Source organism: Staurois parvus, unplaced genomic scaffold (genome assembly GCF_062004578.1).
Source record: "Staurois parvus isolate SC_StPar_1 unplaced genomic scaffold, SC_StPar_1.0 ptg000335l, whole genome shotgun sequence".
Lineage (NCBI taxonomy): Eukaryota > Metazoa > Chordata > Amphibia > Anura > Ranidae > Staurois > Staurois parvus.
In genome coordinates, this window is record NW_028318131.1 from 117501 (window position 1) to 145000 (window position 27500).

Here is a 27500-nt window from a genome sequence, read left to right on the forward strand (position 1 = left end):
CTGGAACAACATCCTATGGACAGATGAGACCGAGATCAACTTGTACCAGAGTGATGGGAAGAGAAGAGTATGGAGAAGGAAAGGAACTGCTCATGATCCTAAGCATACCACCTCATCAGTGAAGCATGGTGGTGGTAGTGTCATGGCGTGGGCATGTATGGCTGCCAATGGAACTGGTTCTCTTGTATTTATTGATGATGTGACTGCTGACAGAAGCAGCCGGATGAATTGTGAAGTGTTTCGGGAATATTATCTGCTCATATTCAGCCAAATGCTTCATAACTCATTGGACGCTTCACAGTGCAGATGGACAATGACCCAAAGCAGACTGCAAAAGCAACCAAAGAGTTTTTTAAGGGAAAGAAGTGGAATGTTATGCAATGGCCAAGTCAATCACCTGACCTGAATCCGATTGAGCATTTCACTTGCTGAAGACAAAACTGAAGGGAAAATGCCCCAAGAACAAGCAGGAACTGAAGACAGTTGCAGTAGAGGCCTGGCAGAGCATCACCAGGGATGAAACCCAGCGTCTGGTGATGTCTATGCGTTCCACACTTCAGGCTGTAATTGACTGCAAAGGATTTGCAACCAAGTATTAAAAAGTGAAAGTTTGATTTATGATTATTATTCTGTCCCATTACTTTTGGTTCCTTAACAAGCAGGAGGCACATATGCAAATTGTTGTAATTCCTACACCGTTCACCTGATTTGGATGTAAATACCCTCAAATGAAAGCTGACAGTCTGCAGTTAAAGCCCATCTTGTTTGTTTCATTTCAAATCCATTGTGGTGGTGTATAGAGCCAAAAATGTTAGAATTGTGTCCATGTCCCAATATTTATGGACCTGACTGTATATAAATCCTGTATAATAATAATATATATAAATCCTGTATAATAATAATATATATAAATCCTGTATAATAATAATATATATAAATCCTGTATAATAATAATATATATAAATCCTGTATAATAATAATATATATAAATCCTGTATAATAATAATAATATATAAATCCTGTATAATAATAGTATATAATATATATAAATCCTGTATAATAATAATATATAATATATATAAATCCTGTATAATAATATATAATATATATAAATCCTGTATAATAATATATAATATATAAATCCTGTATAATAATAATAATAATATATAATATATATATATATATATATATATATCCTGTATAATAACAATAATGTAGGGCCAAAACCAAAAAACAACTGGTAGGAAGGAAAAGAGGGGAAAAGGAGGAGAGGGGGAATCCCGCTGTATACAGCTGCAGGTCAATGATGGAAAACTACATCAGTATCTTCAATTCGATAGCAAGGAGCGGTCCAGATTCCAGTTGTCATTATATGCCACGCATGGTTCCCAACCCTTCAGGTACTCAGCCAGTTGCTTTCTATGTGCCCTTTCACACCACACCACTGCCGGGAAGTGGGTTGCATGCAAACGCAGACCTCTCACCCCATGTTTTTGTTGGTGTCCACACCTCATCTGTGGTGCATAGAAATGAATGAAATACCATTTTGTGATACTTCAATAAAGTGAAAAAAAAGAAAGCAAGGCACCTAAACCATTCCCTCGCCCCAGAGTTCAGCTTTTGGATCATATTTTGCAGATTGAATGAAAAGGAAGCATCATGCGGTGTAATTCTATGGAAATGGCAGCTTTTGTAATGTTTGCTGATGTATCTTTTTGTAACCAATATTGTTCTTTAAATAGCAAATCGTTGCAAGTTCTACGAGCTTCATTTGTAATTTGTATGTATGTCTATTGTGCTTGAGAGTCCCTGCTTGGTGAAATGGCCTGCAATATGTAGCTCTTGGGGGATTTATTGCACTCATACGCTTACTGATAAATTGCTCTGACTTTCCCCGCTTGATGTATAAGCGATATTTCCAGCCCTTGAGAGGAAAGTAGCCGAGACTGGCACCCTGATGTGTCCTGCGCACCATCAAACTGATCTGCATCAGCATGAGGTGCTAATGAGTTCATCTAAAAGGCTATTTGACATTTTCAGGATAAAGGCAGCTGGCATATGGTAAGCAGGTTAGTGCCGCAAAACATGTTGGCATTCTTTAACCATTTCAGTACTACCCTGTATTATTTATTTCAGGTACTTATATAGCGCTGTCAATTTACACAGCGCTTTACATCTATATTGTACATTCACATCAGTCCATAACCCTCAAGGGGCGTACAATCTAAGGTCCCTAATCCTCAAGGGGTGTACAATCTAAGGTCCCTAACCCTCAAGGGGCGTACAATCTAAGGTCCCTAACCCTCAAGGGGTGTACAATCTAAGGTCCCTAACTCACATTCATACATACACATATTAGGGCCAATTTAGACAGGAGCCAATTAACCTACCAGCATGTCTTTGGAGTGTTGGAGGAACCGGAGAACCCAGAGGAAACTGGAGGAAGTGCTGACCATTTAGTCACTGTGCTGCCCACCATACACCCCTTCATTACCAGGCCATTTTTTCAGTTTTCAGTGCTGTTTGTTTCTCAATCATGTAACATTGTACCCAAATGAGATTTATGATTCTTTTGCAACCAATAGTTTTCTTTTGGTTTTTAACGACTGCTGGGTTTATATTTTTTTGACTATGTAAAGAAAGACCATGACCATGAAAATGTTCTCCTTATATCAAAATGACAGGACATTATGAACACTCCATATATGATCCCTTTTTGGAAAGTGGCCACCCCTAGGTGAAAGGTGGTGTTGTGGTTTTTTTTTTTTTTCCTTCCACAATCCGTTAAAACCGTTAATCACCATAAATCTGCTGCTATCTTCATTGGTAAAATACTACTCCCCCCCCCCCCCCCCCCCCTTCCCCTATTGTGACAGGAAGGAGAAGGCACTGTAGATTGTTTAATTATCTCTGCAACTGGCCAGCACAGCGATCACAAAGCTCTGGACCATTGTGTCTGCCATGTGAGCTGTGTAATGTCAGCCATTCACAGGTGTGTGCAGGCTGTCTGTGTATTTGAAGTGATGTTTATTAAAGGGACTCGCTCTAGAAATACATGTCCACCCTTCTACCTTTTAGCCTGGGTTCACGCTAAAGCGGTGCTGTCATTTTTTAATTTTCTTTTTAATTTTGCCCTGACATACACTTTAAGCCCGGGTTCACATGCATGCGGTGCGGTGTATCGCAATTGTGATTTGCGCAGGAACCGCACCACATTCCTGTGCAAATCACATGTGATTTGTGTGCAGTGCGATTTGAGCCATACATTTTGTATGGCTCTAATCGCAGTGCGCCTGCACCAAAAAGGTGCAGGACCCTTTTTTTGGTCCGCACTAGAATCGAATAGGTATTTATTTCAGGTACTTAAAAAAAACAAAAAAAAAAAAACTGGAGAACCCGGAGGAAACCCACACAGACGCAGGGAGAACATGCAAACTCCAGGCAGGTGGTGCCATGGCTGGGATTTGAACCAACGACCCTAGTATGCTAGGCAGAAGTGCTAACCATTTAGCCACTGTGCTGCCCAGGTATTCACACCCAGGGGTGGATTGACAACTCATGGAGCCCCTGTGCCCTTGCCCAAACTCAAAAAAGCCTATGAAAGACGTACCAGGGGCATCTCATAGGGCCCCCTACTGATCCTGGGCCCTTGGGCAGCGCCCGAGTTTCCAAATGGTCAGTCCTCCCCTGTTCACACCTATGTGATCTGATTCTGCACATCGCACCGAGTTTTTGAATGAACTGTGTGCGATTCTAATGCGGTGTGGAATTCGCACTGAAAACGCTGCAAATTCCGCATCTGTGTGAACCAGGGCTTAAAAGCATACTTCAGTAGTGAAAGTAGTTAAAATGGTATTAAACCCAAAAGCAACCATTTACTATATTGTAGCTTACCAATTTTTAAATGAGTTAGTTTTTTTTTTTTTTTTTTATATAGAGTTTCTGTTCTTTCTTTTTATCTGCTGATCCAGCCAGTAAGTCTGTCTTTCAACAGAACAAGCTCTTCTACAAATGTAGCAGTTTCTACAGTCTGGAGTTTGGCTTCAGTTTGTTAGTGTATGTAAATCTACTAGTGCATCGAACACTCCCCTCCCCTCCCCCAGACTGACAATGGTGCTGTCCAAAGGGGCCCTCTGCTCATTCATCCAGGGTGGTGGTGCTCTAATACAGGAGGTGTTACTAGCCAGATCACCAGGTGTAAACAGGGAAAAAAGACTAAAGAGAGAAAAATAAAGCAGCCACCACATCTAAGGATTGGTAAACTGCAGTAGAATACATTTTGTTTTTTGTTTTGCGTTTATTACAGCTTTAAACAATCTGAGGTTCTCTTTTAATGTTCATTTTCTGATGGATCTAAACAGTACCTGAGGTCAGTGCTGAGTACTTGGAGGGCCTACAGGTGAAAGTACAATGTGCACTTAGAAAGGTTTGGGGCTGTGGTGTGTATATCATGTTTACAGAGTGGCAGACAGTAATTACCATGTCAGAGAACTGATCTTTTGACGTCATGAGAGTGTTATTGAACTGACTGGGAATTGCCCTTGTCAGGATGATGGATTTGTTGAAATACCTGTGTGACAGAACACCTCTACCTAAAAGAAAGTTGTTTTGAGTAGTAAACCTTTTATTGAAAAATACAGTGGGGAAGGGAAAATGATGATTTGATCCCCTGCAGATTTTGTAAGTTTGCCCACTTGCAAAGAAATGAAGGGTCTATCATTTTTATCATCGGTGTATTTTAAATGATGGAGACAGAATATCAACCAAAAATCCAGAAAAAACACAACTCAAATGTTATCAATTGAGTTGCAGTTCAGTGAGTAAAATAATAATTTGATTTCCTACCAACCAACAATGATTCTGGCTTTCACAGACTGGCTATGTGTTCATGTGGTGCATAGATTAGTCCTGTCCAGGGGCGGACTGAAAACTCATGGGGCCCCCGGGCAATAGGGGATCATGGGGCCCCTGTGTCCTTGCCCAAACTCAAAAAAACCTATGAAAAAGGTACCAGGGGCATCTCATGGGGCCCCCCACTGACCCCGGGCCCTCGGGCAGTGCCCGAGTTTCCAAATGGTCAGTCCGCCCCTGGTCCTGTCCATTTAAGAAGGTGCTCATAATAACTCGTTGTGTATGAAGGACATCTGTCCACAGAATCTTTCCTTTAGACCTCACCACCATGGGCCAAAGAGCTGCGAAAGGACATCAGGGACAAGACTGTAGACCTGCACAGGACTGGAATGGGCTACAAGACAATCGGCAAGAAGAGACAACTGTAAGGGCTCATTCACACTTCACTGTTTTCCCAGCTCTTGCCAAACGCCCCTATGGCGGTTGACAAGCGTTGGTCCGGCGTTTCTAACGCTCCGCAAATGCCTCATGCGCGGTTTAGCGGTGGTTGCTAGACGTTTGTCAAGCGTCAAAAAGCCCCACAAACGCCTATAATGAAGTTTGAATGGTGTTACTGCTCCGCAAACGCCTCGCAACCGCGTCGCAACCGCACCATAGACTTGAATGGGAGGCTTCAACTCCTGACTCGGACCAGAGGCGTCCGTTTTGCCGCAATGCGACGCTAATGCTCCCGTTTGAACAGCACTATGTGATCCAAGGCGTTTGGGAAACGGTAAAACCGCTCCCAAATGCCTGTCTGCCGCTTGCTAACAAGGCTAGTGTGAACGTAGACTTAGAGCGATTATTCACAAATGGAAGAAATACAAACTAACCATCAATTGTCCTCAGTCTGGCGCTCCACACAAGATTTCACCTCATGGGGTAAGGATGATCATGAAAAAAGTGGGGGATCAGCCCAGAACTACACGGGAGGAGCTTGTGAATGATATCAAGGCAGTTCGAACCACAGTCACCAAACACACCATTGGTAACAGAACACGCCGCCATGGATTGAAATGCTGCAGCACCCACAAGGTCCCCTCCTCAAGAAGGCACATGTACAGGCCCATCTGAAGTTTTCCAATGAACATCTAAATGATTCCCTGAAGGATTGAGAGAAAGTTCTGTGGTCAGATGAGACCAAAATTGAGCTCTTTGGCACTAACTGGACTCGCCGTGTTTGGAGGAAGAACAGTGCTGACTATGACCCTAAGAACACCATCCCTACAGTCTAGTACAGAGGTGGACACGTTATGCTTTGGGCCTGTTCCTCTGCTAAAGGAACAGGCCGACTTTGCCGCTTTGAGGGGCCAGGAAGAAATACATTAAGGTCATGGAGTATCCTAGCCAGTCTCCAGACCTTAATCCTATAGAGAATGTATGGAGGGAGCTGAAACTTTGAGTTGCCAAGCAACAGCCAAGAAACCATAAGGATTTAGAGAAGATCTGTAGAGGAGAGTGGACCAAAATCCCTCCTGAGATGTGTGCAAACCTGGGAACCAACTACAAGAAACGTCTGACCTCTGTGGTTACCAACAAGGGTTCTCCACCGAGTACCAAGTCATGTTTTGCTTGGGGATCAAATACTTATTTTACTCACTGAACTGCAACTCCATTTATAACATTTGTATCATGTATTTTTCCTGGATTTTTGGTTGATATTCTGTCTATCATTTAAAATACACCTATGATAACAATGATAGACCCTTCATTACTTTGTAAGTGGGCAAACTTAAACTTACAAAATCTGCAGGGGATCAAATAATAATTTTCCCCACTGTATCTTGCTCCACCAGGTAAGACGTCTTGCAGTAAAGGTTAGAAGGGGTGGGATTTGTTTTTTCTTTTTGTTGTGTGTTTTGTTGGGAGTTTTTGTTGTGTCTTTTGGGGTTTTTCTTTTTTTTTTTTCTTTTTTTTTTTTGTGGGCTTCTGGGTTTTTGTTTTTTTTTTTTTTTTTTTTTTTTTTTGCTGAAGTGGGGCTTTAAAGTGATTGTAAAAGCTTGATTTTTTTTTTGTCCTAAAATAGGTTTATACTTGCCCACTCTGTGCAGAGAGGTCCCTTTTCTCCTCTTCTGCGATCTTCTGGTGCTTGTATCTCCTCCTCTTTCTACAAGTGCCACCATAGCAAGCCACGTGCTATGGGGGCACTCGCACATTCTTGAGCTAGTCTGTGTACATCCATAAATAGACAGCTTGGCTTAGCCTTGCGTCCCCACGCCTTCCTTACAGGATTTGATTGACAGCAGCAAGAGCCAATGGCTCCCACTGCTCTCAGTATGACCTGTGAGAAGAGGAACAGAGTAGAGCACTGCTGCAGACAGGTCCAGAGCTGGATCAGGAGAGGGTTCTGGTAAGTATTTAGGGGTAAGGAACGGGCAGTGGGACATTTAAAAAAAAAAAAAAAAAAAAAAATTAAAAAATAAACTTTAACCACTGTAAGGTACTGCTACTTGGTATATAGACCTAGCCTGGATTCAGAGTCCTAACATGAACTGTTTGACTGGGCACGATTGTTTGCAGAGTTCACACTTGGTTGACAATGTGTCTGTAGCATATTTTCTGTCAAACGATGCATAGAAAATAAGTTTAGTCACAGTGCGTTAAATCTTAGCTTTAAAGGGATGTAAAAAGAAAAAGTTATTTATGAGTTCATATATACACACACGTCATCGTATTAGAGTTCTACAAGTGTGACAGTGGTGGTGACAGGTTCACACTGTTAGTGTGGTCTAAGACTTTGCTATGCTATCTGCAAGGGGATATTTTATTCCTAATATTTCATGTGATGTTTGTTTTTTAAAGCTGAGCTCCAGTCCCCACAATCTTCTTTTTTTTTTTTTTTTTTTTTTTTACCGCTCCCCTGTGATTGTTACAATTTGCACATTTATGTCTGGATAATGTTATAACTGATATCATGCTCGTTAGTTGTAAATCTGTTTTATTTTACTTTGATCTCAGAAGCAGGCAAGGGCCATGAAGGGTTTGGGCATCTGAAGCCCGCTAGAGTTGGTTGTGGCCAGCTCAGTGGATTGCTTTAAAAAAAAAGTCCTGGATTCTTTCCTAGATACACAGAATATAACTGGATATAACATTTATAGGTAAAGTTGATCCAGGGAATATCCGATTGCCTCTCGGGGGATCAGGAAGAAATTTTTTCCCTGCAAATTGCATCATGCTTTAGTTTGTTTTTTTTTGTTTTTTTTTGCCTTCCTCTGGATATAGGATGATAACTTTTTTTTTTTTTTAATGGTTGAACTGGATTGACTTTTGTCTTTTTTTTTCCAGCCAGACTAACTATGTAAGTGTATATTTCTGGGATTAGGTGCTGCTGGCTATCCCAGCATGCACCTCCCGATCCCGCGCCCTCACAGTATGACACTTGTGCGGTGCAGTTTGTTCACAACAGGACGCCATAGCAATGGCGGCAACGGCAGAAGTTCCTGCCCCGTTGTTACAACCTGTCAATCAAAAGATATCCCAGGAGACCTTGCAAATCGTCTAATGACCTCATCGCTTAGGCGGCCGGGACCAGAAGTGCCGCCCTTGTATCATACTTTGAAGTTTCTACATACCTTAAATTAAAAGTTCACCTTTTGCACACAAATAATGAATGCTCATTTTTTTTGCAGGTAAAAAAAAAGTGCATTTATTTTTGGGTACAGGAGCCTCTAAAGCATTGAACCACCGATCGGCAGATCGCCATGCAGGTCTCCTTCAGATCTGTCAGTATATCTGCTTGCCCATACAGGATGTATGGACAAGCAGATATATTGACGGGAAGAATCGGTGACCTCCACAGTGCTGTGGTAGTTCATTGAGAACTACAAACCAACAGCTGCGAAGGCTGGCTAGGGCTTGTAGTTCATTCACAGAACACTGTAAATGAATGATGGGGTTGTGTGGGCGGAGCCCCACTTGGTCGCACTGTGTTTAAATTCTGACAGGTACAGGGAACTTCTCCCTGTACTTCTGTCACAGGGAGGGGGAGCAGAGGGCGGCGGCTGCAGCATTGGGAACATGTTGCATGTTCCACCCTAAAAACGGATGTAACATGTTCAAAAGGTGAACTTATCCTTTAAATATATTCATTTCAGACAGTACACCACGGGGGGGGGGGGGGGGCATTGTGAATAGAGTAACTTAACCCCCCTGGCGGTAGTCCCGAGTGTAGCTCGGGGTAAAGTTTCAGTACCACAAGCGGTAACCCCCCCGAGCTAAACTCGGGAATACACTGCAGCGTTGCTCCGGGATCTCTTCTTCTCTTACCTTGTCCTGCGCTCCCGCGATGTCCCTCCTGCAGTGTCCCCAGCAATCTCCTCCGGCCGATGCCGGCATCTGTCTTCCAGGTTCCCTTCCCTGCAACGGCGGGACATATGGGGGACGGAACTGGTGGGAAATTCAAAAATGTGTAAAAGTGACATTCACTAAATACACTAAAATCACATAGTATAACATTCCTGTATCAAACCATTTCACATACATTTTGTCCCGAGTGCTTTGTCCGGCGCCCTGCCTGCATTTTTACTGTTCTTTCTGCCTGGAAACTGAGAAACGTCCATGGCGTCCAAAAAGTTTCCCTTTAGGTCAAAAGTGGTTTTAGACCGGCTAGAGAACAGCGATAGTAAATCAGAACCACTTGCAGAATTGAGTGATAATGATTCGTGGGGGAAATTCCTCATCAGACACTGAAAACGATTCTGCGACTTTGCTCAGTGATGGGCGAACTTGGCGCTATATTTCACATTTCAGTGTTTTTGGTTTGATTATAATATTGAATTAAATTTATTATTATTATATTATTATTTTTTATGATTATTTATTAAATTATAATTTATGATTTCGTGTTTCAAATTTTATCATCCCCGGGATGTTTACTAGACTCTTGTTCAGACAGATTTCAGTGAGTTATTCCTAAAAATTACAGGCCTACAATAAAAAAAAAATACGTATTTCCATGCAAAAAAAGGACCGCTTTGAGCACAGAAATACTGACATAATCAGACCGCTAGGGAGGCTACAAAAAGAAAAAGGGTGCAGCTCCGCTTTAACCATTTCAATATTGTGCAATTTTACACCTTCCTGCCCAGGCCATTTTTCAGGTTTCAGCGCTCTCACACTTTGAATGACAATTGCGCGGTCATACAGCATTGTACCCAAACTAAAATTTTATCATTTTCTTCACACAACTAGAGCTTTTTTTTGGTGGTATTTAATCACCACTGGGGTTTTTATTTTTTGCTAAATTAACAAAAAAAGACCAAAAATTTTGAAAAAAAAACACATTTTTCTTTGTTTCTGTTATAAAAGTTTACAAATAAATAATTGTTCTTCATAAATTAAGGCCGAGATGTATTCTGCTACATGTCTTTGGTGAAAATAACCCAAATTAGGATGTATTTTTTAGTTTTTAGGAAAGTTATAGAGTTCACAAACTATGGTATAGATCTGAAAATTGATCAATCCTGAAGTACTGACGGCCAATCTAATTTCTTGAGGTCCAAGAATGTCAGAACAGTACAGATATCCCCCAAATGACCCCTTTTTGCAGAGTAGACAGTCCGACGTACTTCATAAGAGGCATGGCGAGTTTTTTGAAGTTGTATTTTTTTGTCATAATTTTTCGGCAAATGAAAAAAATTATTTTCACTATGTTTTTTTTTTACATACTGTCACCAGTGTAGTACAGCATCATATAACTGGCATGGCGGTGAACAGGGACACTGACTGGTGACAGTATGAAAAGAAAAAAAAAAAGTATATGTATGTGTGTGTATGTATATATTTTTTTTTTTTTAAATTCAAATTTTTTTTTAAAATTTTTTTTTATTTTTTTTTAAGATTTTTTTTCATATTTTACTACATTTTACACAATTTGCTTATAGCAAAGAATTACTTTGCTATAAGCAAGCATTTACCTGAATGAAATCGATTCATTCAGCTTTTTTTTTTTTTTTTTTTGTGCTTAGCTCTGATTTGGTCACAGCTAATCACATGACATGTGCATGTGATTAGCTGTGACCATTCACAGCTAGGCACTAGTATACAATGCATGGCATCATGAATGAAGCCATCCATTGTATACAACTGTCATGTGACCTGCTGTGATTGGTCACCGCAGGTCACATGGTACCAGCAACGGGAGCCGGTACTCGGATCTGTCATCGGCCGTGTCCGAGGTGCACGGCCGATGACAGATCACACTGCTGCGCCGCTCTGCACTAGCGCAAACGGCGCATGTGCGGGAGCACGCCAAATGGCGTGCACCCGGAATGCAGATACACATCTGAAGCCGCCAAACGGCCATTGGCCGGGCGGCTAATGGTTAATGTTATGAAATACATTGCTTTAGTGTTTCAACTCTTTACATTCTCTCTTGTCATACATCAAGATTGAGTTGACAGTTTTATCGTTTGTGTAACTCATTTCTGCGTATTCACAACACAGTAGAGGCTATGCATGCAGCAAAATGAGCAAGCAGATGGGCTAGATTTTGATATGAAGCTAAATCCACTGTTCTTCTGAAGAGCGATGCATGGACATATTGCTTTTCAAAGGCGCTTGATGTGGTGAGGAAGGCGATGTGATGCTTTCTCACCTTTTTAAACCCCAGAGGGTTGAGGATGTCATTCTGCTCCTTCAATATCCAGTCCGTAGGCCTCGGGGAAGGGGCCCTAGAACAAGCAGTACTGTTTGGTGCTGGTGAAGAAAAGTGTGATCTGGGCTTTGCTTTCTGGTAGGAGTGCTTGGCTCACATGACTAGCTAAACAAAAAATCTTCTGACCTATGGAACCCATTTATATATTCATATTTAGTGGCATTGCTTGATTTCAGGATGAAATGTTGTGCAATTGCCCCAGTAATGCTTCTGAAATAGGAAACAAATAAAACAAATTTTATTTTGCAAACATTTCATTTCGCTCTGTTGTGCCATTAAAATGCATACACTGCATTTTCAGAGCTCTTACTGCATTATGACATCTGCCATAGTTGTGGATTGTTTGTATGCTTTATTATGCAGTGCCTTGCATTATTATGTTTGTTTGTTTGCTTTGCTGAAATGCATTTTTCCTTCCCAGACTCTGCATGCGGCTCTAAGGCGGCCCTTTCCTCCTGTACATGTAGGGTAATTTCTAGGCATGCATTATTCAATCTATTCAAAAATCTGAGTCAAGTTGCTGTCTTTCCTCATCCCAAGTGACTCATTAACTGTAAATATTTCAATCATTTTTTTCACCTATTTCATTCTTCCATTCTCACATTTACATGGCACGCTGTGATAGAATTGGCCTACTTCATATAGTCTGCTGCTTACAATAGTGCCTGAAGATCAGTGAGTATAGTAGGCGTTTAAGTACTTAGTCATTTCCCTAAGGCGTGGTTCTCACTGTGGTGCTGCTGTGAGTGCCGTTATAATGTGTTGCGCATTGGTGCGCTGTGGTGCCATTCATCCTTAAAGGCCCCCCAGTTCACCTTGCTGATGGACATGTGCTGCGTCTCACCCCAATGCACAGTAATGCACTACTGTCTGTTGAGGACTGTTACAAAAAATAGAACATGTAACCTTTTTTGGTGCTATAGGCAGCCCATGTAATTGCGCATGCGAGTTTGCGGCCGTATTCTTTCTATATCCATGAGCCATACACAAGGCAGCCCCTAGTTCTAGGCTAGCCTCAGGGCCGCTCTCTGCTGTTTGGGCCGCTCTCTGCTGTTTGGGCCGCTCTCTGCTGTTTGGGCCGCTCTCTGCTGTTTGGGCCGCTCTCTGCTGTTTGGGCCGCTCTCTGCTGTTTGGGCCGCTCTCTGCTGTTTGGGCCGCTCTCTGCTGTTTGGGCCGCTCTCTGCTGTTTGGGCCGCTCTCTGCTGTTTGGGCCGCTCTCTGCTGTTTGGGCCGCTCTCTGCTGTTTGGGCCGCTCTCTGCTGTTTGGGCCGCTCTCTGCTGTTTGGGCCGCTCTCTGCTGTTTGGGCCGCTCTCTGCTGTTTGGGCCGCTCTCTGCTGTTTGGGCCGCTCTCTGCTGTTTGGGCCGCTCTCTGCTGTTTGGGCCGCTCTCTGCTGTTTGGGCCGCTCTCTGCTGTTTGGGCCGCTCTCTGCTGTTTGGGCCGCTCTCTGCTGTTTGGGCCGCTCTCTGCTGTTTGGGCCGCTCTCTGCTGTTTGGGCCGCTCTCTGCTGTTTGGGCCGCTCTCTGCTGTTTGGGCCGCTCTCTGCTGTTTGGGCCGCTCTCTGCTGTTTGGGCCGCTCTCTGCTGTTTGGGCCGCTCTCTGCTGTTTGGGCCGCTCTCTGCTGTTTGGGCCGCTCTCTGCTGTTTGGGCCGCTCTCTGCTGTTTGGGCCGCTCTCTGCTGTTTGGGCCGCTCTCTGCTGTTTGGGCCGCTCTCTGCTGTTTGGGCCGCTCTCTGCTGTTTGGGCCGCTCTCTGCTGTTTGGGCCGCTCTCTGCTGTTTGGGCCGCTCTCTGCTGTTTGGGCCGCTCTCTGCTGTTTGGGCCGCTCTCTGCTGTTTGGGCCGCTCTCTGCTGTTTGGGCCGCTCTCTGCTGTTGGGGCCGCTCTCTGCTGTTTGGGCCGCTCTCTGCTGTTTGGGCCGCTCTCTGCTGTTTGGGCCGCTCTCTGCTGTTTGGGCCGCTCTCTGCTGTTTGGGCCGCTCTCTGCTGTTGGGGCTAGGTCAAGTTCATTAAAAGCCAATGTCCTATTGGCATTTCAGGGGCAAGTTCTTCTGGTCCTCAAACACTCTGTGCAGCGCCTCTAGGAGACTGAAGAATCTCTAGGAGTACAAATACAAACTGCAGAGAGAGCCATCAGATTTACTACACCCAGATCACGCCTTCTGCTGTTTGGATTCAAAGCCAAGTCCTGTATTGCGGTACAGCAGAGGAAATATAGCAATTGGCATATAATGCGTCTCATTGCACTCGCTGTCCTTTGATCTAAGAATGTACCTGATGGCCCATTCCTGGAGTCTTAAAGCTGAACTGCAAGATGAGCAAACTTGGTCTAAATATAAGAATCGTGTTCTTCCTTGAATCTTGGTGTGTATTTCTTCCAGATCTGTGCAGTAATCCGATGTGAGACTTTGTATTGCAGGAATCTCCTGCACAGAGGTAAAGACTGGTCACTGCAGCTCTGTCTCCTTGTGCAGGGTGACTGGTCTTGTCTCCGCCCCCTTCTGTAGTTTCTGCAGTCAGCCTCTACCGGGTGGAGACTGCTGGGCCCCTCCCACGACAGTTCTCTCGGCACAGGCTTTGAGCAGCACAGTGATGATGTCACAGCTATGTTTACAAAGTAATAATTGATATTTAAAGGCATTTGGTGCACACAAAATTAGACAAAAATACAAAAATATATCAATATCTAGAAAGGATTTAAATCAGAGTTCTGCTTTAAACAGTTGTTTGGGATTACTGTACACTAATATTGCTCAAACTGGAGTTTACAAGGGGACATTTATATGAACTGGGCCAGATAGGAATACCATGCAATCATTTTCACTTGTGCAACATTGCTTGCTTTGTAACTGCTTACCAGTTCTCACATTAAAGGGGTTTCCCCCCCTTTGGCTTTGAAATGGAAAACACCACCACTTGCTGAGCGCTGACAGAAGGGTTGCGCTGCTATCCCTGCCAGTCAGCTGTTTTCAGTGTTCCAGTATGTGGCTCTGAAAGGGCCGGCGTGCATAAGGCTGCTTTGCCTTTCCAGCGTAACTGGCTTTGGCATCCTGATGAAAGCCGTGGGCTAGCCATACACAGGAATAATGTCTTTTGTTCATCGTTCACAAATTCCCCCATCCATACTAAACTGGAGGGGGAATCTCCACCGCTGGCTATTGCGTTCAGATAGTCATGGCTGCCTAAATACCCAAACAGAGTCTGACAGGATGCAATCAGCGTTGGCTGATTTTTAATTTTTCCTCCCAGCTCCAGTAAATTTTTAAATCCAAGATACGCCCGTTCCTAACCCCGGAGACCACTAAGCAACGTATTCGTCCCTTGTCATATCACGTCTCGACTATTGTAACTCCCTCCTCATTGGCCGACCTCATCGCAGGCTATCCCCACTCCAGTCTATCATGAATGCTGCTACCAGACTCATCCACCTTACTAACCGTTCTGTATCTGCCACCCCTCTCTGCCAATCCCTCCACTGGCCTCCACTCAGTGTCCTCCACCCCTCTCTGCCAATCCCTCCACTGGCCTCCACTCAGTGTCCTCCACCCCTCTCTGCCAATCCCTCCACTGACCTCCACTCAGTGTCCTCCACCCCTCTCTGCCAATCCCTCCACTGGCCTCCACTCAGTGTCCTCCACCCCTCTCTGCCAATCCCTCCACTGGCCTCCACCCCTCTCTGCCAGTCCCTCCACTGGCCTCCACCCCTCTGCCAATCCCTCCACTGGCCTCCACCCCTCTCTGCCAATCCCTCCACTGGCCTCCACTCAGTGTCCTCCACCCCTCTCTGCCAATCCCTCCACTGGCCTCCACCCCTCTCTGCCAGTCCCTCCACTGGCCTCCACCCCTCTGCCAATCCCTCCACTGGCCTCCACCCCTCTCTGCCAATCCCTCCACTGGCCTCCACCCCTCTCTGCCAATCCCTCCACTGGCCTCCACCCCTCTCTGCCAATCCCTCCACTGGCCTCCACCCCTCTCTGCCAATCCCTCCACTGGCCTCCACCCCTCTCTGCCAATCCCTCCACTGGCCTCCACCCCTCTCTGCCAATCCCTCCACTGGCCTCCACCCCTCTCTGCCAATCCCTCCACTGGCCTCCACCCCTCTCTGCCAATCCCTCCACTGGCCTCCACTCAGTGTCCTCCACCCCTCTCTGCCAATCCCTCCACTGGCTCCCAGTTGCCCAACGGATAAAATTCAAAACATTAACAATGACATATAAAGCCATTTATAACTCTGCCCCAACCTACATAACCGAACTTCTCTAAATATCACCCAAACCGTACTCTCAAGACCTCCTACTCTCTAGCTCCCTTATCTTCTCCTCCCATGCTCGTCTCCAGGATTTCTCCAGAGCTTCCACCATCCTCTGGAACTCTCTACCCCAATCTATCAGACTATCGCCTACTCTGCTCACTTTTGATGATCACTGAAAACCTCTCTCTTCAGGGAAGCCTATCCTGCCCTCAGCTAATTGCTGTAATCCTCCACTCTTCCAACCACTCCATCCCCCACAGTTATTACCTGTTGTACCATTCACCCCTCCCTCCTAGATTGTAAGCTCCAAGGTGCAGGGCCCTCAAATCCCTCTTGTATTGTTGCTGTATTGTCTCCCACTATAATGTAAAGCGCTGAGCAAACCGTTGGCGCCATATAAATCCTGTATAATAATAATAATAAATCAACTCATTGAGCAAGGTGTGTCTTGCAGAGCCACAGATGGCTCAAATTTCAACCAAATCGGCAGAAACAATTAAGTACTGACGTGATACTTTTTTTATTTGCACTAACATACAATTTTTTGAGGACAAGCTTTCGGGGTATGTCCCCCTTCTTCAAGGTCCAGGCAGTACTACTTCACAAAGTTTTAGCAGAATATTAGAAGAGATGTTGAAAGGGAGACGAAAAAAAAAAAAAAAAAGGAACAAACACACACAAACAAATGTACACAGCAATGGTTAAAAGACTAGGATTAGACTAGTGATAAGACTGCAAAAGCAAAGACTGGGGAGGGGGGGGGGGGGGGAACAACACTCAGGGGGGGTCATAAAACTGTTGGATAATGAGTGAGGAATCCCATGTCCAAATTAAGGCCTTTATCTCTTGTGTCAAATAGAATTATCATTCTTAGTTCAAAAGTTTTCCTTTCCTGGATAGTTTTGAAATTTCCTTTAACCTCCTCGGCGGTATGATTCTTTCCGATTTTTTTTTTTTTTTTTTTTTTTTTTTTTTTTGAGCTGAAATGGTACCATTTTTTTGCATGGAAATATGTAGTTTTTTATTGTAGGCTGTAATTTTTAGGAATAAACGTTTTACATTTCCCAGCTTGCTCACATCTTCTGTGAAAAGCATTTTATAGATCCACACTCACCAAATGCTGTGAATTCCTGAACTGGTATGGCTTTAGGATGCTTTTCTTTTTTTCATCTTAACCTCCCTAGCGGTCTGATTATGTCCATATTTCTGTGCTCAAAGCGGTACATTTTTTTGCATTATTATTATACAGTATTTATAAAGCGCCAATAGTTCGCTCAGCGCTGTACATTACAAAGGGGGACAGAACATGTGACAGAACAATACCAATACAATGCAAAACATGAGGGGATCGAGGGCCCTGCTCCTTGGAGCTTACAATCTAGGAGCATGGAAATTTGTTTTTTTTATTGTAGGCTGTAATTTTTAGGAATAACTCACTGAAATCTGTCCGAACAAGAGTCTAGTAAACATCCCGGGTATGATAAAACTTGAAACACAAAATCATAAATTCTAATTTAATAAATAATCATAAAAAATATAATAATTTTAATTCAATAATATAATCAAACCAAAAACACTGAAATTTGAAATACAGAGGCAAATTTGCACATCGCTGAGCAAAGTCGCAAAATCGTTTTCAGTGTCTGATGATGAATTTCCCCACGAATCATTATCACTCAATTCTGCAAGTGGTTTTGATTTACTATCGCTGTTCTAAAACCGCTTTTGACGTTAAGGGACGCTTTTTGGACGCTTTTTGGACGCCATGGACTTTTCTAAGTTTCCAGGCAGAAAGAACATTCAAAATGCAGGCAGGGGACAGGACAAAGCAGTAGGGACAAAATATATGTGAAATGCATTGAAACAGCAATGACAGCAAAAATTAAATTTTTTAAAAATTTCAAAGTTCCGTCGCCCGTACGTCCTGACGTCACAGGGACCGGAACACAGATGCCGGCATTGGCCGGAGGAGATGGCCGGGGACACTGCAGGGGACACATCGCGGGAGCGAAGGACAAGGTAAGCGCTGCAGGGACTCCCTGAGCAGCGCCGCATGGTAAGCCCGAGTGCAGCTCGGGGTTACCGCTTGTGGTACTCAAATTTTACCCCGAGCTACACTCGGGAATACCGCTAAGGAGGTTAAGAACTTAAATATTGAGGCCTTCCATAGTGTGGTCTGGTTGTGCGAAATGGTGTCCCACAGGTGTGCAGAAGTCATCTTCTTTATGTTCCTTGATGGTATGTCTGTGTAAATTCATCCTTGTTAAAATTTGATTACTGTATGGCCAGTTTTAACATTTCTACATGTTTGATTAGACAAACCTTTCCATCAGGGACCTGTAATTTGATTTTAGAAGAAGGCTTTGCAAAGGCCTAGAGAACTTTCTCAAAGCACCCCATTCTAAAATGAAAAAACTATTCTACACACACCCAGTACACCCAATGTTGGAGGTGATTTATTATTCCAAAGCAAATACACCTTTGCTCACTGTTACCGAAAATTATTCTAGTGTGTCTGTGTCTCTCTCTCTGCTGATGTGTTCCCGGTGTGACAGAGAGGGACAGGGGAGATTTAAACAAGGATGATGTGCATGCCCCCGACATCCTCCTGATCAGTTAATGTCGTTGGTGGTTAGGATGCTGGCAGCTAGAACGTCATAAAAGTACAAAATGAAAACCTGTGGCTTTGTGTACCAAAAGGCAGGATTGATCCACCTGCTGGCTTGTATACAATTTTAGGGCATTTTGCCAAAGCAGCCCTGAAGAAGCCTGAATGCACTCTGGTTGAAAAAGGCTGTTCTAGTATACAGTTTCAGTGACATGATTATTGGGCATAATGGTAGTTTTCATCCTTAGTGTTTGCTTTGTTATAGCAGTCCCGCTATAAGTTGCTAATTGCCGCCATTACTAGTAAAAATAAAACAAAAAAAAAAACACTAACTTTAATGTAAACCTATTAATTTACATGCATTGGTCTTTTTTTTTTTTTTAGCAAAGACACGGAGCAGAATACATTTTTGCCTAAAATTATGACGAAATTCGATTTTTTTATGATTTTTTTTACTGGACATGTTTAGTAGCAAAAAGTCAAATTATTTTTCTCAATTGTCCTTTTGTTTTTTTGCTTTTTTGTTATAGCACAAAAAATAACTGCACAGGCGATCAAGTACCAAAGAAAGAAAGCTCTATTCGTGGGGAAAAAGGGACATAAATTTAATTTGGGTCCAGTGTTGCATGACCACGCAATTGTTAAAGTAATGCAGCGCCGTAACGCAAAAAAATGGCCTGGTCTGGAAGGGGGGGAATCCTCTGGAGTGCAAGTGTTTAATTATTAATATTACTATTATTATTATTATACAGTATTTATAAAGCGCCAATGGTTCGCTCAGTGCTGTACATTACAAAGGGGGACAGAACATGTGACAGAACAATACCAATACAATGCAAAACATGAGGGGATTGAGGGCCCTGCTCCTTGGAGCTTACAATCTAGGAGGGAGGGGATGGTGGTACAGGAGGAGATAGCTGTGGGGGATGGAGTGGTAGGAAGAGTGGAGGAGGTCGGCAAGTTAGCAGGGGGTGGGGTAGGCTTCCCTGAAGAGATGGGTTTTCAGGGTGCGCCTAAAGGAGAGGAGAGTAGGTGATAATCTGATGGGTTGGGGCAGGGAGTTCCAGAGGATGGGTGACACCCTGGAGAAGTCCTGGAGGCAGGCATGGGAGGAGACCAGGGAACTAGAGAGGAGGTCTTGTGAGGAGCGGAGTGTGTGTGCTGGGTTTAATGAAAATGGATCATATTTTGACAAACTGGTGCATATCGTACATGCCTGCCTAAAGTGTATACAATACATTTTTATCGTTCTTAGTACAAAGCATTGAAATTGGCTGTCCCCTCGCCTTGGATGCCGTTCTATGTCATAATATACTTCTTAAATGTGGTCTAAAAATAAAGTTGGGGTTGTTCTTTAATAAAAATCCTATTAAAAAAAAAATCGAAATTGAAGTTTGAAATAAGTTGGCTCTAGTTCTTGCCATAACTTCTGTGACTTACCTATTTTTGTTTTTTTTATTACAGCTCCTGTCATAAACAGATACAGCAGAAGGGTATCAGGTAAGTTTTTACTATCTCATATGATGTTGTGGCTTGGTGTCATCGTCACACATACTGTTATGCAAAAATATTTACACTGGATATAAAGAATGATGGCTAAAATATGACTAAAAAGAAAAAACCTAAATTAAAAATGTAATCACAAGTCACTATGCATTTAAAGGTTTTATTGGTGCCCTGTATGAAGGATTTAGGATAAATTTGACTCACTGTAGACCAGTGTTTCACAACCTTTTTTTAGGCAAGGTGCCCTCTAAAAATGTGGACAGTCCGAAGGCGCCCTCTAAAAATGTGGACAGTCCGAAGGCGCCCTCTAAAAATGTGGACAGTCCGAAGGCGCCCTCTAAAAATGTGGACAGTCCGAAGGCGCCCTCTAAAAATGTGGACAGTCCGAAGGCGCCCTCTAAAAATGTGGACAGTCCGAAGGCGCCCCATTCTAAAAATGTGGACAGTCCGAAGGCGCCCCATTCTAAAAATGTGGACAGTCCGAAGGCGCCCCATTCTAAAAATGTGGACAGTCCGAGGGCGCCCCATTCTAAAAATGTGGACAGTCCGAGGGCGCCCCATTCTAAAAATGTGGACAGTCCGAGGGCGCCCCATTCTAAAAATGTGGACAGTCCGAGGGCGCCCCATTCTAAAAATGTGGACAGTCCGAGGGCGCCCCATTCTAAAAATGTGGACAGTCCGAGGGCGCCCCATTCTAAAAATGTGGACAGTCCGAGGGCGCCCCATTCTAAAAATGTGGACAGTCCGAGGGCGCCCCATTCTAAAAATGTGGACAGTCCGAGGGCGCCCCATTCTAAAAATGTGGACAGTCCGAGGGCGCCCCATTCTAAAAATGTGGACAGTCCGAGGGCGCCCCATTCTAAAAATGTGGACAGTCCGAGGGCGCCCCATTCTAAAAATGTGGACAGTCCGAGGGCGCCCCATTCTAAAAATGTGGACAGTCCGAGGGCGCCCCATTCTAAAAATGTGGACAGTCCGAGGGCGCCCCATTCTAAAAATGTGGACAGTCCGAGGGCGCCCCATTCTAAAAATGTGGACAGTCCGAGGGCGCCCCATTCTAAAAATGTGGACAGTCCGAGGGCGCCCCATTCTAAAAATGTGGACAGTCCGAGGGCGCCCCATTCTAAAAATGTGGACAGTCCGAGGGCGCCCCATTCTAAAAATGTGGACAGTCCGAGGGCGCCCCATTCTAAAAATGTGGACAGTCCGAGGGCGCCCCATTCTAAAAATGTGGACAGTCCGAGGGCGCCCCATTCTAAAAATGTGGACAGTCCGAGGGCGCCCCATTCTAAAAATGTGGACAGTCCGAGGGCGCCCCATTCTAAAAATGTGGACAGTCCGAGGGCGCCCCATTCTAAAAATGTGGACAGTCCGAGGGCGCCCCATTCTAAAAATGTGGACAGTCCGAGGGCGCCCCATTCTAAAAATGTGGACAGTCCGAGGGCGCCCCATTCTAAAAATGTGGACAGTCCGAGGGCGCCCCATTCTAAAAATGTGGACAGTCCGAGGGCGCCCCATTCTAAAAATGTGGACAGTCCGAGGGCGCCCCATTCTAAAATGTAAAAACTATTCTAATAGATTTATATAATGCCGCAACGTCCACAAACATAGGACACCCAACGTAAGAGGTGATGTATTCTTCCAAAGCCAATATACTAGTATTCTAGTGTTTCTCTTCTCCCTCAGTTTTTCTCCATCACTGAGCTGATGTGACCCCAGCACTGACTGAGAGGGAAAGGGGGGAGGGTCAAACAAGGATGCTGCGGCGGCAGCAGACATCCTCCTCATCAACGTATGATGTCATTGGTTGTCAGGACGCTGGTGGCTGGAAGGTTGTAATGGTGCGCAATGAAAAGCTGTGGCTTTGTAACTAAAAGGCAGGATTGTTCTATTCACTGGCCTGTGTAAAGGTTTTGGGCAATTTTTAAAGATTTTGTCAAGGCACCCCTGAAGAAACCTCAAGGCACCCTGGTAAAAAAAGGCTGCTGTAGACCCTGTTTTAAAACTGAGCTGTATGCAGATCTCAATGACACAAATACAGTTTTGTGTTCATTAACCACCTCCCATCCGGCCCATGTAGATAAACGGCGGGACAGGAGCGCTGCTAAAGTGGGTGGAACGTTTCTAAACGTTCCCCTCGCATCCATTGCCTGTGCTTGCTCCCTGGGAGCGCGCGGCACTCCGACTGGTACCTGTTGTGTCCGGAGGACACAGCGATCACAGATCGGACACAGCGATCACGGATCGGACACAGCGATCACGGATCGGACACAGCGATCACGGATCGGACACAGCGATCACGGATCGGACACAGCGATCACGGATCGGACACAGCGATCACGGATCGGACACAGCGATCACGGATCGGACACAGCGATCACAGATCGGACACAGCGATCACGGATCGCTGTACGGGACCTCTGTCCCGATTCATGTGATCACTGATTGCTACTATTCATGTAATCACTGATTGGCCAAACAAGCTGTCACTTCCTGACATTGCTTACCAGTGAAATCTGTGAATGATCAGAGATCACATGGTACAGGGCTATTAACAGCCTTGTACCATGTGACAAGCTGTGACCAATCACAGCTCACAGTATTTCTTGATGGCCAGAGAGGAGGAGAAATGATTGATTTTATAGCCTTTATGGGTGTAAAAGTAATGTGTAAAAAAAAAAAAAAAAATCACCCCCCACAAGTAGCAGTGTCACTATGGTGACACTGTACTGCTAGGGTGACAGTATGTTAAAAAAAACACAAACCTAATATAAAAAAATAAAATGTAAAAAAAAAAAAAATTATTATTTTTGGGTCTATACTAATTTGTGTTTTTTTTTTTTTTTTTTTTTTTTTTAACTGAAAAGGTAGATTAATACATTTTGGCCAAGATTTATGAAAGATTATTTGGAAATTTTTTATAAAACACTTTTTCACAGAATTTTTGAACTTTTTCATTTATGTAGCAATTCACAACAGCCATGTACCATGTGACAAGTTGTGACCAATCACAGCTCACACAGTATTTCTCAATGGCTGCAAGAATGCAACCAGAGAGGAGGAGAAGTGATTGGTATTCCAGCCTTTATGGGTGTAAAAGCAATCAGTGTAATAAAAAAAAAAAAATCTTCATCACTCCATACTAGTACAGTGTCACCATGGTGACACTGTACTGCTAGAGTGACAATATGTTAAAAAACACAAATATTAAAAAAATTTGTTTTTGAAAAATTAGTTTTCGGTTATAAACTTTTTACTTAAAAGATAACTGAATAAATTTTAGCCAAGATTTATGAAGCAAGATTATTTGCAAAATTTTATAAGAAACTTTTTTTTTTTTTTTCAAAATTTTTGGACTTTTTCATTTATTTAGCAAAAAAATAAAAATCCCAGTGGTGAATAAATACCACCAAAATAAAGTTTTATCTGTCTGAAAAAAATGCTAAATTCATATGGGTTCAGTGTTGCATGACCGCGCAATTGTCATTCAAAGTGTGATAGCGCTGAAAGCTGAAAATTGGCCTGGACAGGAAGGGGGGGAAAGTGTCCGGACTGGAAGTGGTTAAAGGATAAGTTCACCTTGTGTAACATTTTACATGTCACACCCGTATTTAGGGTGTAATGTTACTGTTACAGAAGAACTCAGGGAGGGGTAGAGAGAAGCAGAAGGCGGAGGTCACGTATGCTGCAGTTTAAGAAGCATACCAAAAAGAGGAGGAGGCAGATAGATGCGCTCATCACTGTACTGCTTCTCTTTGCACTGTCCAGTCACAGGCTGGGAGAGGGACAAGACCTGTAAGTGTTTAATCTGCAAACAAGAAAAATCAGGTCTTTTGCCCTGCAGGAACTGTACTGTGCGGCAGAGCTGTGTAAATCTCAAGATTGAATGGACAAATAAAATTCCTTTGTATGGGTAGAACAGTCCTTGTACATCTATTTCTTCTGTGTATTTAGTGGTTTGCCTGGAAATTGGATTTAATGGAAAGAAAAAGAAAAATCTGTCATTATTGGTGTAGTCAGTAATGAACTTGACAGTCTCTAACAGATCCTGTATAAGGTCATTGCATGTCAGTCTGAATGCTCTGCTCCACTGGCTTCAATGGAACCCCATTCAGTGCATTGTCCCTTGATGTGATGGCACTAAGCGGAGTGATTCTAGTCCTAGAAATCTGAATGAAGACTACAACTTTCATCAGCCTGAGCATTTGACAGCTGCACTATAGAGACCCCTCCAGTTAGGGCCCCATGTACACTGCAGCTGGTAAACTCACGTTTAGGAGCTTTTCAGCGTTTTTTTTTTTTCAGCAGCCCCTGAACTCTCCTAATGTTTCCCTATGTGTCTGTGTACACATCGTCATTTACAGGCAGTTGAGTTTAGTCGTTTTTTTTTTTTTTTTTAAACGCACCAAACTTGCGTTCAGGAGTAGACTTTATCAGCGTTTCAAACGCTTGCAAACGCGGCTATCCGCGTTAATAAGCGTTTGCGTTTGAAAATTTTTTTTTAACTCTTCCATTTCCAGATGCTGTCCGGAGTCTTCATCATGAAGAATGCAGGAAAAGCGTTTTCCCGGTACTCAAATAGACCCGGTACACCATACTTTGAGCTTTCGCATGAAACAGAATGTTAAACACTGCTGCAATAATTTCTGCACAGAAATGAGCCGGAACACATCCAAACACCAAAAAAAAAAAAAAGACCGCTAATCTCAACACATACTGCTCTCTCTGCTTCTGCTCTCTCTATTTCTATCAATGTCTGAAATAGTTAATTTTGTCCTGTTTTTCAGTGCATTGTGGGCATTTTGGAAGGTCTCCTGAGGTTATCGTTAAAAAAAGCTTCTAAACGCAAATGCTCATAAACGCGTTATGCAAACACAGCTAAATAGACTTTTTTTAACCTACGTTTTCCAGCAGTCAGTTTCCATCGTTCAGAAGTGTCCCGTGTACATGGAGCCTTAAGCTGAGCCCCAGGCAAACTTCTCTAAAGTTTTCATTAAGTTTTCGTACAATTTATAGCAGAAGACCTAGTGGTGTGCGGTATGCAAAAAGCTAATAAAAAGTACTAAAGCACAAACATAGTAGGATCCATCGTTAGCGGAGTATCCACAAGTTGTATAGGATCGTCAGATTAGGCCACACATGCCTAATCAAGATGCAACATGTGTAATGTATGGTGTTTGTAGTTTAGAAGATCGAATGAAAGCAAAAGACCGGGTAGACATTTTAATGTGTTAGTAAAGTGCTTATATGCCTTTTTTAAAGGAATTTCTTGTTTCCATACATAGTAATCCAGGCAGTTAGAAACAAAGACATCTTCCTTTTTGTTTTTTAAATGAAAATCACTAACCCCTAACATTTGGTTTGTAGACCTTTTGGCTGCTATGCCCTCTGTTATCCTGCTCCTGTTTTATAACCTCTTTTTGCAGTGGCTATGATGTGGTTGTCGTTGCCTGGAGTAGTGGGCGGTTCCAGGAGTCTGCATTGTCGCACAGGCCAGGAGACTCCTGGTGTGTTAAATGATGCCGGTACACAGCAATGATGTCACCGGAAAGTTCTGTCAACACCAAGTTTTAAGAAAAATAATTCGGTGTATGTGTGGGGAGATATATGCGTGCGCACACTATATTGCCCGCAGTATTGGTCGGCCGGCCTTTCCACGCACATGAACTTTAATGACCCCCCAGTCTTAGTCCGTAGGGTTCAATATTGAGTTGGCCCCGCCCTTTGCAGCTATAACAGCTTCAACTCTTCTGGGAAGGCCGTCCACAAGGTTTAGGAGGGTGTCTATGGGAGGGTTGGACCATTCTTCCAGAAGCACATTTGTGAGGTCAGGCACTGATGTCGGGGGAGGAGGCCTGGCTCACAGTCTCCACTCTAATTCATCCTAAAGGTGTTCTATGGGGTTGAGGTCAGGACTCTGTGCAGGACAGTCAAGTTCCTCCACCCCAAACTGGCTCCTCCATGTCTTTATGGACCAAGCCCAACCCCTGAAAAACAACCCCACGCCATAATCCCCCCTCAACCAAAATTTACACTTGACACGATGCAGTCAGGAAAGTACTGTTCTCCTGGCAACCACGGCGTGCTTTACACCACAGCATCTGATTCTTTGCATTGCACTTGGTGATGGAAGGCTTGGATGCAGCTGCTCGGCCATGGAAACCCATTCCATGAAGCTCTCTACACACTGTTGTTGGGCTCATCTGAAGGCCACACCAAGTTTGGAGGTCTTTAGCTATTGATTCTGCAGACAGTTGGTGACTTCTGCGCACTGTGCGCTTCATCATGTGCTGACCCCGCCCTGTCATGTGACGTGGCCTACCACTTGGTGGCTGAGTGGCTGTTGTTCCCAGTTGCTTCCAGTTTGTTATAATCCCACTAACAGCTGAGTGTGGAATATTTAGTAGCCAGGAAATGTCACGGATGGACTTATTGCCCAGGTGGCCACCTATCACGGACCACGCTTGGAGTCACTGAGCTCCTGAGAGCGACCCATTCTTTCACCAATGTTTGTAGAAGCGGTCTGCATGCCTAGGGGCTTGATTGTATACACCTGTGGCCATGGAGGGGATTGGAACACCTGAATCACATGATTTGGAGGGCGGGGCCAATACTTTTGGCAATAAAGTGTATATAATATATATTAGAGTCTAGAATAACATACTAGAGCAAAGTGTAATATAAAGTAGTTTAATACAGGAGAGTATATTACTATAGAGTAGTGCTTCTCAACCCTGCCAATAATTACTATATCTACAAGTAATGGTCCATTAGTGTGGTGGTCAATGCGAAGGATGCCCCTTCATTGGTGGTCAGGGGGAAGGATGCCCCTTCATTGGTGGTCAGGGGGAAGGATGCCCCTTCATTGGTGGTCAGGGGGAAGGATGCCCCTTCATTGGTGGTCAGGGGGAAGGATGCTCCTTACATTGGTGGTCAGTGGGAAGAATACTCTTTACATTGGGGGTCAGTGGGAAGAATACTCCTTACATTGGGGGTCAGTGGGAAGAATGCTCCTTACATTGGGGGTCAGTGGGAAGAATGCTCCTTACATTGGTGGTCAGTGGGAAGAATGTCCCTTACATTGGTGATCAGTGGGAAGGATGCCCCTTACATTGGTGATCAGTGGGAAGGATGCCCCTTACATTGGTGATCAGTGGGAAGAATGTCCCTTACATTGGTGGTCAGTGGGAAGAACGCCCCTTCATTGGTGGTCAGTGGGAAGAATGCCCCTTACATTGGTGGTCAGTGGGAAGAATGCCCCTTACATTGGTGGTCAGTGGGAAGAATGCCCCTTACATTGGTGGTCAGTGGGAAGAATGTCCCTTACATTGGTGGTCAGTGGGAAGAATGCCCCTTACATTGGTGGTCAGTGGGAAGAATGCCCCTTACATTGGTGGTCAGTGGGAAGGATGCTCCTTCATTGGTGGTCAGTGGGAAGGATGCTCCTTCATTGGTGGGTGGGCCCGATACTTTTGGCAACATAATGTATATAAACATTTGTGTGTGTAATATTATTTTTTTGGTGTGGGATTTTGTTTTTTTTTTTATGCTTTGGGAACAGAACTCTTTCTCTGTCCTGGAGTTCAGCTGTAAA

The 27500-nt window shown here is 43.9% G+C and overlaps 1 protein-coding gene across 1 annotated transcript in view; it reads left to right on the forward strand.

Annotated features, from left to right (window-relative positions):
• The window catches only part of PRKAR2A (protein kinase cAMP-dependent type II regulatory subunit alpha), a 115130-nt gene that overhangs the window by 20581 nt on the left and 67049 nt on the right, over positions 1-27500 (forward strand). The window contains exon 2 of the mRNA XM_089684067.1: positions 19865-19900. Coding sequence (XP_089540193.1) covers positions 19865-19900 — 36 coding nt within the window. The remainder of the gene's footprint in view (positions 1-19864; positions 19901-27500) is intronic.